Source organism: Lactuca sativa, chromosome 1, assembly GCF_002870075.4.
Source record: "Lactuca sativa cultivar Salinas chromosome 1, Lsat_Salinas_v11, whole genome shotgun sequence".
Taxonomy (NCBI): Eukaryota; Viridiplantae; Streptophyta; class Magnoliopsida; order Asterales; family Asteraceae; genus Lactuca; species Lactuca sativa.
This window is the reverse complement of record NC_056623.2, coordinates 127320526-127331638: the sequence shown is the minus strand read 5'-3', so window position 1 is coordinate 127331638 and position 11113 is coordinate 127320526. Positions and strand designations below refer to the sequence as shown.

Here is an 11113-nt window from a genome sequence, read left to right as displayed (position 1 = left end):
TTTAAGTGGGGGAGAGTTGTAACACCCAAAGTTTTGAAAGCCAAGAAAGTAAAGGAAACCCTAAAATTAAGGGGGACTCGGCGAGTCCAAGGAGGAACTCGGCGAGTCCGAGTGGGATCCGAGTCGATGAGTAAGTGACCGACTCGGCGAGTCGGCCAAGGTGACTCAGCGAGTCTGGTCTGTGCGAGGAAAGCCCTAATTCCGGGAGTTGTATCCTATTTAAACGGTGTTATGTCCCTCCCTCAACTCCCATATCAACCCAGAGGACCTGTAAACCCTTTAATTCGTGAAAGCTTCCATCATTGAGAGAAATAGCTTTGGAGGAAGGAAACTTTGGAAAGGAACTTGAAGATCAAGAAGGTTGCTGCAAAGGAAAGGTGTATACCCGAGATCTACTTCAGTTTGTGTTCATCTTGGAGGTATTAAGCTGCCATTTTCCCCTTCTTTGCATCTAGATCTATTTTGTCTTGAGATTTGGGGGTTTTATGGTTGATTGAGACCCAAATCGGGTTAGGGGCTTAGATATGTTGTTGCCACTTCAGATCTATTGTTGGGTTGGTCCAATATGTCATAAAGCATCAGGAGATGAGTAGTTGGTAAAGCCCTTTTGTCCTTAAACCAAACCCTAGTATGTTTTGAGCCTAGATCTCTTTAGTTATATGTAAAGTTTGCAACTTTACGTAGGGATTGAGCTTTGGAAGTATGGATCTATGGTTTGGAGTCCCTGCATGACTCAAAAGTCCTCTGCATGTGTGTTTAACCGATTGGACTCGGCGAGTCCTTCGAGTGGACTCGGCGAGTAGCTTGAAGATGAGGAGGAACTCGACGAGTGGGATGAACAGCTCATCGAGTAGGATGAAGATGGGCATGAACTCGGCGAGTTGGTTGAAGATTGCCTTGTACTCGGCGAGTCTGTTCTTAGACTCGACGAGTCAGGTCGCGTGGTCCCAAACCCTTCGAGTTAAGACTCGAGTCAGCGAGTCGAGCCAGGACTCAGTGAGTTGGATAGGACAGGAATCGGGAATCAGCAGACTCGGCGAGTCAGGGGCTAACTCGGCGAGTCAAGTCGCGATTGGAAGGACTTTGAGCCTAAGAACTCGGCGAGTCAGTATGTGGACTCGGCGAGTAGGGTTGACCTGGAAGGTTGACTTCGACCAGGACTTTGACTTAGACTAGAGTTGACTTGGTTGACTGCCGGGGATCAGTTAGACTAAGTGTTTCATTGATATTGATAGCTCGGGAAGCAAGTAGAGTAGGAGTTCAGTGAGTGGTCGGGCAGCAACCAGTGGGATCATCAGCAAGATCAGCCAGTGCAGGTGAGTTTCCCTTTTGTGTGAATGGGTCTACGGCCACAATGCATGCCCATGTAGTTGTGAGTAGAAGTCCCGGGGGTTAGCCTTAGGCACAGTATGCTAGCATGATATTCGGACGAGGTCCAATGATAGAGGGCGGGTGCCCAAGGAATGGTTTATGTGATAGTTTATACTTGTTGTCTGTGTGATACTTGTATGTGCCTGGTAGGGAGCTGAGTGTGGGCGAGGTCCCGTATCTTACCAATAGCAGAGTGTGGATGGTGTTCCACATCTCAGTAGCAGCTGATCAGGGGCGAGGCCCAAGTTACGAAAGGGTGAGTGTGGGCTAGGCCCGTATCTCACTATCAGTAGGAGTATGGACGGGGTTCCATGACTCATCAGTAGTAGGACACGGGCAGGGCCCAGAGATAGGCAAGGCCTTAGAGCAATAGCTGTTAGTATATGTTTAGCTTATGTGTTGTTATGTGATATGTGTATGTGCTATTATATGTTAGTGCGCGGGGCCCTGAGACAGGCGGGGCCTAAGTAAAACAGATCTGTATCCGAGCGGGGCTCGAAGCCAGGCGGGGCCTGGAGCTGCGGAGCCGTTGTAGCGGGCAAGGCCCGTGGTAAGGGGCGAGGCCTAGAATAGCGGGCGTGGCCCAGTATTTGCAGTTTGTGTTAGTTGCAGCTAGATAGAGGGCGTGGCCCAGTATGTGCAGTGTACAGTTATGTGCATGGTATGTGGTAGGGTGGGGAACTCACTAAGCTTCGTGCTTACGGTTTTCAGTTTTGTTTTTAGGTACTTCTGGTAGCTGATGATGGAGCTCGGGGTGATCGCATGGCACACACCATAGGATTGTCAACCTGGGAATGTTTTACTCTAATAATGAACATGTGTTTGAAAACTATTATGTTAATTATGCTTTGAATCAATGATTTTACTTTAAGTAATATTTTATTAAAATAAATTTTTAGTCTTGAATTTTGGGTTGTTACAATACATAACGTTGTTGCATACGCCGGGAAAAAGATGAAATGTTGTTGCATGAATAACTAATTAGCCCTTTTATTAAAACCAAATTTTGAATATGTTCCTATACAACAACTATTAATACTTATGTTGTAAATAGTAAAGGATAACCTGTAAATAGTAAAGGATAACCTCCTAGTTTTTTTTTCTAACTTACCACATTGATAGTTAAGTTTGATAGCCTTGTAGAAACATAGTGAAGTTACAAGCCCTATTAGTGAAAACTTGTATAACATTGGTAATTTTGGTCTTATTATACATATATATTTATGACCTTACACATTAGATAATTATATGGTTAAAATGAAAAGACTATATGGTTTGATGCAAAGAACTTAATTAAAAGTTTAAAACTAATAAAGAGATTTGTGGAATATTATTTTCTCATTGATAAAGAGATTAAACCCTCATTTATAAATCATCTAGTACCTAGGAAATATAAATAAAGTAACCTAGAAACAAATAAACCATATTCTACATATATCAAACACTAACACTTGTGATATAATTTTGCTTTGGATCTTTATATAAATTAGATCTCCAAATATGATTTGTTAGTTTTGTAGATTGTGTTTTGTAATTTTTATTAAATCAAGTTTCAGGTTTGAGATGGAGTTTATTGAAGAAATTGTGAAGGAAATCTACCGTAGATTACGTGTAACCTTAGGGACTCTTCGACCACTACTTATTGGGATGAATGATTCAATTAACTTTGTAACTTCATGGTTGAAAGATGGATCCTCACATACAGCAGACATACTCACTATTTCGGGTATAGGTGGAATCGGGAAGACATCTTTAGCCAAACATGTCTATGGGCTATGTTGGCGTGAATTCCACACAAGCAGCTATATTGAAGATATTGGTAGGAGATGTGCTGGAAAGTATAATGGGTTGCTTGATGTACAAAAGCAGCTGTGTGCTGACATTTCAAAAACATGTCCAATTCAAGTTTTTAATGTGTCAAAATACACATCAATGATAGAGAATGCAGCAGCTCGAAAAAGGGTGTTTCTTGTTCTTGATGATATCAATAGTATTGATCAGTTGGATGCATTACTTGGAAGAAAAGGTTTTCATTCTGGAAGCAAAGTTATAATAACAACAAAGGACAGATGGATGATAGAGAGTTGTGCACTATTCAAAACAAACAGTAAAGCCAAGCATGTAGAACACTTCCTTGAAGGCTTATCTAGGATTGAATCACAACAACTTTTGTGTTCCCATGCATTCATGTGTAACCATCCCAAGGCTGGTTAAGAAGAGGTGTTAGATAAGCTTGTGAAGTATTGTCAAGGACATCCGTTGGCTCTTGAAGTTTTGGGCAAGTCTCTACATAATCGGGATGTGGCATATTGGGAAGGGTGCATGGAAGGGCTAAAGAAAGAAATTAATTCCCCTGTAAAGAGAAAATTTTGTTTGGTTCACTGAAGATTCTTAATTTAAGTTTCTGTAAACAACTTCATAGTGTTGGCGACTTTGACCAACTCCCTGCGCTTGAGAGGTTAATACTTAGAAATTGTATTGGTTTGGGTGATGTTTGTGAATCAATTGGGCATTGTGTTGAACTTATCCTCATCGATCTCAGCTACTGCACGAAGCTTGAACAACTTCCAAGAAATATAGGAATGTTAGAGAATGTTAAAACAATGTTGCTAGATGGTTGTAATCTTGGTGAATCTCGAATCAAGAATATGGATATGGATTCAGTGGAAATGTGCACGGTTACCAACATTGGCATAAACAGAGCTTTTGTTGGTTCTATACCACGTGATTTGAAGTCCTCGGCAATGTCTTTACCAAGGTCTTTGGTAACGTTGTCACTTACAAAGAACAAGTTGTCCAATGAATCCTTTCCCTTGGACTTCAGTTGTTTATCCATGTTAAAGAAATTATATTTAGATGGCAATCTTTTCAATTCCATGCCTAGTTGTTTGAGAACCCTTCCTAGACTTGAGATACTTAGTATGAAGGAGTGTAAATATTTGAAGTTAGTCGCGTATCCTCCACGTACACTAAAAAAGTTGTTTTTGAATGTTGTTGTTGATTATCATACAGACAAAGTTGTTTTTGTTCCAGAAATGTCCCCACTCCACTTACCAACATACTGGTCAGACTGGATGTCTTCTTCACTTGGGGTGAACAATTACGAAATTGAAGGTATGATCAAAATCCAAGAAATGATGACCGTTGAAGAAAAGGTGTTACGTAGCTTGGGCTGGACTAATTTAGACTTCCTCAACGAAAGGCGCGTGGCAACAAATTCTTCAAAATCTGAAATCCAGGTTTTGTCTAGTTACTTTATGTGAATACGTATAATATAATTGTTATGGTGATTAATTAAGGTGGTTGTGTTTGGTAGAGGATGTATTATGAATTTGGAATATTCAGCACAAGGTATGAGGCGGAGGAGATGCTGAGTTGATTTAGGCATAGAAGCACGGGGCCATCAATATCATTTACCATCCCATCATCATCATCATCTCCAAGCAACCTCCTTACAGGGCTCAACTTCTGCTCTCTGCACACATTAAACCTTCCTGATGAGGGGTTGGATTTATCAGATGATGATCTTTTACCTTGGGTTCCAATGATAACAATTAGTAATATAACAAAAAACCATACGTGGATATACGAACGTTCCATGGTTAGTAAAGCTCTGAATTGTTGGGTAATATTAAGTCATTGGATATTTGGGATGAATGAGATGGACGCTGGTGACCGCATTACTATCACTGTTACACCGCGGAGGCGTAAACTTGATCCATATTATGAACTTGTAAAGGAGTGTGGGGTGAGTCTTGTGTATGCTGATGAAGAAGAAGAAGATGCGTTGGGTTATTACAAGTCATGGAATCACATAATTGGTGGAGATCTCTCTCCTTTTCAAACTACCACAGGACAATACATCCTAAACCGCATGCGATTTTTTTTGTCTGCCATTCTTTTGTTTTAATATCATCATAAATTCGTTCCAGACGGCCCCGACTATCAAGGTAGATGCCACTTATTAAAATATTTTATTGTCATGTCTTATGCGTAATGATCTGACCCATGACCCAACTTCTTTAGAAAGATGGATAATGACCCATTTATTTTTAGTAGATAAATAAATGTTTCATATAACCCAAATCCACCCACCCATTTATCATTGATTCTTATTGACCTCTACTCTAAGAGTTTGTTCTTGTAAAATATGACAAATCAAATTTCTATGACAGATTTTTTCTTCCTGCCATTAGAGTGTTTCCCTATCTGTGTAATTCGTTGCACACGGCCCTGACTGTCAAGGTAGATGTGATTTTTGATAAATATTCTTTAAATAGATGGATAATGACCTATTTTTTTAGGAGATAAATAAATGTTTCATGCCCAAATCCACCCATTTATCGTCGATGTTATTGACCTCCACCATAAGAGTTTGTTCTTACAAAATATGAATAATAAAATTTCTACTTCTGCCTTTTAAATGAATCAACCCAAGTAGTGCTCCGTCTGAATTTGTCTATGTTAACCGATTAAGTCTTGATATGTTGGATCATATAAATATATCAGGACCCAGTACAAACTACTTTGTCCATGTTGATGTTTGTGAATAATAATGAACACAGAACAAAAGGAAAAGTGTTGGTTCAGAGCTTTATCCCCAGGGAAGGCTGGCATACTTGGTCGTGCATGCGAGGTATACTTTTTGACACCCAAACCTTTCTCTCATCACATGAATAAAGGGCATACACATCCAAGTATGTTATATACTATATCTTTGATTTGTTTAGGATGTAACAAGATAAAAGGAGTCATAGTCTTGCAATCAATGCTTGGAAATGGCAATATCAAAATGTGTTTGGACTGATATGATGGGAATTTGTCTGATTTTCTTTACCTATTTAATATTAGAGTCAGGACTTATGGATCCCTATTTCCTCCATTTAGGGCACTAAATTCAGGGTTTTTAGTTGTTATCAAGGTCTTTTGGTTTTATTTATTTATGTTTGTTTTTATGTCAAATACGTGGCGGCAGCAGTGGTGGTGATGAAAAAAAGTATCACCTTATGATTATAACTTAGAAAACGTCTTCCAAAATAAGAAATTAGTGTTTTTGTTTTCTGGAAAAAGAGGTCAAAAAGATCTCTTTGTTTGTTTGTTGGTAAAAAGACCTTTTTTTCTTCTGAAAAACAAAGTCTTTTCCTGAATTTTTTTTTTTTTTTTTTTGCCATAAGTGGTCAAAAAGACTTTTTGCCAACAAACAAACACCACCTTAGTCTTTGCCTTAACTCATTTAACTACATTTCTTTTGAATTTGATCGACATGTTTAGAGGCAACATTTGCAGGATGGTTTTTAAGTTCATTAATAGAAATATTAAAATTGGAAAATTCAAATAATTGATCCTTTGATGAGTTTGTTTATATCGGATTAGCGACCTAAGGAAGAATTTGGCTTGTTTATCAGAGTCCTCATCAGATGATGACCAGATCTCCACTTCAGTTGATATTTCTCCACCACATTTTTCCCATGTGCACTTTCTCATTCATCTCAGCTTCTTGATATTTCTAGAAATTATATGATCCGTGTTTCATCACTTTTTTCTGCATTGCTATCATTGGAAAAATGTTTTTTCTCTGCCATATTTGTGAAAATTTACAACACCATCACTGCCCAGTTCAGCTTTTATAGGGGTTTAAACTTTCTTCATATTTGTAATCTTTTCTAAAAGATGATTTCCTCTGTTTGGATTCTTCATGAATTTGTGGAACTTCTTTGTAAGAAAATCTAAAATTTCATCACATTTTTTGGAACCCAACTTTCCTCAGCCCTTATTTCTGGTTAATATACAGCAAATGCACAGGGGTTCGGTTCATAGTTTGTATTTCCTCCAATAAACTTTATATAACCTTTGAACTATTATTTGACTACCAAAGGTCATTAAATTCCCTTTAAACAATGGCAATGGTCCACCACATTGTATTGGACTTTAACCAATAAGTTTTTAGTGTTGTGCTACTTCTCCATGAACATTATGTAATCCTAAGATCTTTAGATGTTTAGATTACAATTCTCGCTGTTTACATTTGACCTCCAAGAATAGATATAAATTTTAATATTTATCTTTTTTCACTTGAAGTCTTTTCAACTTGCTAATAAGCAAGGGTTTCTGTTACATGCCTCCACGGCTGATGCTTTAAAAATGTTTTATTGTAGTCTTGTATTTTTATGGACATGTTCTGATCCTTTCGATATTATTCTTTAACATACCCCACATTTATTTAGCTGAGTCACAGATACGTACAAACAAACTCAAAGAGTTCTTGGTGTATTGTATTGCCATCTATTTGTTTTCATAGCATTTTGTATCAGATCTCTATGTACTTATGTTACTTTAAAGATATTCTTACGTTTCCTTTTATCTGTAGGATAAGGGGGAATCTTCAGGGTCTCGTCCTTAACATGAAAATACTTGAGAAAGAGAGGCAGCAGATGGGTAACCTAATACTACAGTAACTCAATGAGTTATATCCTAATCTTTTCCAGAATAATAAGATGATTTGGTTTTTGTCACCTCTGGTAATGATTTATCTTTTTGGTTTTTGTTTTTGATAGCTGTATATTTGATTGCCAAAAACAGAGGAAAACTATATAAATGGTTTTTTAGTTGATTAATACAGGTGTAAAGTCCTAATGTTGTTTTTATTACTTTATATGTTTGTTATTTTGTTGATTGTGATTGAAAGAAAAGACTAAAATGTGGTTGCTGAGTTGCTATGATTCTCATTGTTCAATGTTTTGCTGCTAGTTGTTCATACAGACCTTATTGGAATCTCTATCTTTTTCGTTGGTTATTTTAAGAATAGCTTTTTAATTGTTCATTCTTGAGAACCAAAATAAAAAAAGATATAGATAATCTTCATGAGTTGTCTTTTCTGGAAGTAAAATTATTGCAGAGGTTATCATTTTTTATGTTACTTTGTGGGATATGCCTTTACAGCATCACCTTAACTGAACACACCCATGACTTGCTTTTTGATCGATGTCCTCTCATGTAGTCGGTTTTTGTAAAAAATTCATTGTAAAACAAAATATAATATCCTTATCTAAACATTTGGCATGACATTCAACCTTTCTTTTTCCTAAGACAACAAACCTGCTACACTAGTTCTGATTCTCTTCTCCCTTTATGATTTTCATCTATTGATTTAGACATGTAATATTAACCAATGGACAAAGTGCCACATTAAGTGTATGCTCATGTCCACATGGGCCTACAGATAACCTTTATCAACACTCAATGTAACTACAACCTCAAACCATGGAAACAAGTGGGCATGTACCTAGCATCCAACTTTTTGACTTCCTTTCTTGACCTTTGTAAACCACATGACTTTCACCAAAATCCTGTTTGTTGCTTAGAAGCTCAGAGTCCACACCATGATTTGTTAGACACATGATGCTCGTGGGGTTATTCCAGGAAAAAGTTCTAATGGAGAAACGACCTGTCCCACTTAAAGGTTAGACATATATATATATATACTTCTAGTCTTATATACAAAATTATTATGCTTTGACACTGTTAAGTAATCCACCTTGTAGCATTTTACAGATGAAAGTTATGTAACAAGAATCCAATAGCCCAAAAAAACCAAAATCTTCTCATAAAGACTCATTAAATATTCGTAATGGTGAAAAAACAGACGAAAATAACATTCGAGTGAGAAAAAATAGTGACGAAGAAGAACAAGGATGAAGATGAGGGGAGGGAGAGTAGGGAAGGGGTTTATTTGCTTTTTTTTTTTTTATCTAAAGTTAGTTAAAAAAAACAGGTGAATGAAATTAAGAAGGGTATAAATGTAATTTTACATGAGTCAAGGATCAAAGAGACAAGAAATTGAAACCACAAGGACCATTCGCATCAAGAAAAAAGCTACGGACTAAGTTTGTGATTTCTGTGGACAGGAACCATTTCTGCATTTTTTTTCTTCTGTTTAGTACAACATTGTAATTCAATTTTTTTTCTTATTAAGGTATTAGGCATTGTACTTCGAAAAATCTGCCTTATTATAACATTGTACTTTCAGTTTTTCTTTTCTTATTAGGATGATATGCTTTAAAAATATCACCAATATAACAACATTGAAAATGGCTTTGCATTTGGATGACAAAACTTTATAACCGAAGAAAATTTTCAAAGTACAATGTTGCAATTGGAAGAAACTGAAAGTATAATTCCATAATAAACAAATAAATAGCCCTAAAAACTTTGTAACAAACATGACCCGAGGCAATACAACCGGAAGCATATGACGACTACTCCAATTTCTCAAGGTAGTATTGTGAAGTGGTTTAGCATATATGACACAGACCATTAACAATCTCAAACTCATAACAATCAACAAATAGCCATTTGAAGTTTCTAAAAGGTTGGATATATAATCAGCTGGGAGTTTTTTTACACATATAATGAAAGAACCATGAGAAAAATACATAATCTAAAAAGACATGATGGGTGTTGGTAAAAGAAGACAATAGTTCTTGTGTATACATTTATATAGGACACCTCCGCATGTTTATCCTAGCAGTTAAGAAGGTCATAATCAATAAGTTATCTCAACGTCATAATCCTCCGCATTACATTCCTTGCTTCAGGGACTTTGTGATTTACTTTCCCAGGTTGGTTGTGGGACCCACGGGTGGTGATACCACACCTATGAATACTCACACAAAAACCAACCAAAATCCATGATACAAAAAGTATCCATAGACCAAACCAAAGACCTTGAAACGATATGAATTTGCACTCAACAACCAATTTGGATTGTGGTATTCAGTTTCTCAAGCAAACATACAAATAGCAAACGATTTTTTTTTTTCCTTTCTAATCACAATTGCCCCAAAAGTTGAGGATGTTTTTTTAACATCGAGCTGATTTGCTACATATCCAGATCTATAAGCGGAGAATGTCAAGTTGATTTCTAAAGCTTAGTTTTCGGCCATTGTGGTGTTACAAGGAGCATGAAACGATGAGTATATAGAGTTGTGTGTTATTCACCTGACCTACAACGACACGCACTACAACAAACGGGACCTATAGCGACGAGAATCGTCGTCTCTATAGGTTCCGAAAGTCGTCCCTATATGTGCCTGGGGCGATATGTCGCCCCTATAGCTCTCGTCTCCATAGTCTCGTCGCAATAGATCTGTGTTGTTATCGCTAATAAACTCGTCGTGATTGGTAGCCTTTGGTGACAATATGTCGTCCTATACTGACTCGTCGCTATAAGTTTCTGGCCTCCTTTGATAAAGCTATAGAGACGACAAGTCGTCTCTATGGATTAATCTATAAAAGCAACTTGTTGTCTCCACAAGTATAATTATAGAAACGACAGGTCGTCCCTATAGATTAATCTATAATCGCAACTTGTCGTCTGCACAAGTACATCTACAGAGACAATGTGTCTAGGAGCCTCCATACATACACCTATGGCGACAACATGTCATCTCCATAGATGTAGCGATAGACACAATAAGTCGTCCCCATAGATGGATACATAGTGGGCAGGCGTCACCATATAGCAGCGGCATTACGTCGTGGTTGATGCATTTGTAGACACGACATGTCGTCTCTATAGATACCCCTATAAAAACAAACATATCGTCTCTATAGCTATGCCCATATAGCTCCTTTTAATCTCTATAATTTTCCAAATTGTTAAAATAGTACTAAATTTACAAAATAGCTAAATCGGTAAATTTAAATGCAAAACATTAAAATACAATACAATCTCAAAACATTA

The 11113-nt window shown here is 37.3% G+C and overlaps 1 protein-coding gene across 1 annotated transcript in view; it reads left to right on the top strand.

The window, feature by feature from the left end:
- The window catches only part of LOC111893500 (disease resistance protein RPV1), a 31621-nt gene extending 23569 nt beyond the window's left edge, over positions 1 to 8052 (top strand). The window contains exon 8 of the mRNA XM_052763907.1: positions 7739 to 8052. Coding sequence (XP_052619867.1) covers positions 7739 to 7771 — 33 coding nt within the window. The 3' untranslated portion in view covers positions 7772 to 8052. The remainder of the gene's footprint in view (positions 1 to 7738) is intronic.
- The last annotated feature ends 3061 nt before the right edge of the window (positions 8053 to 11113 follow it).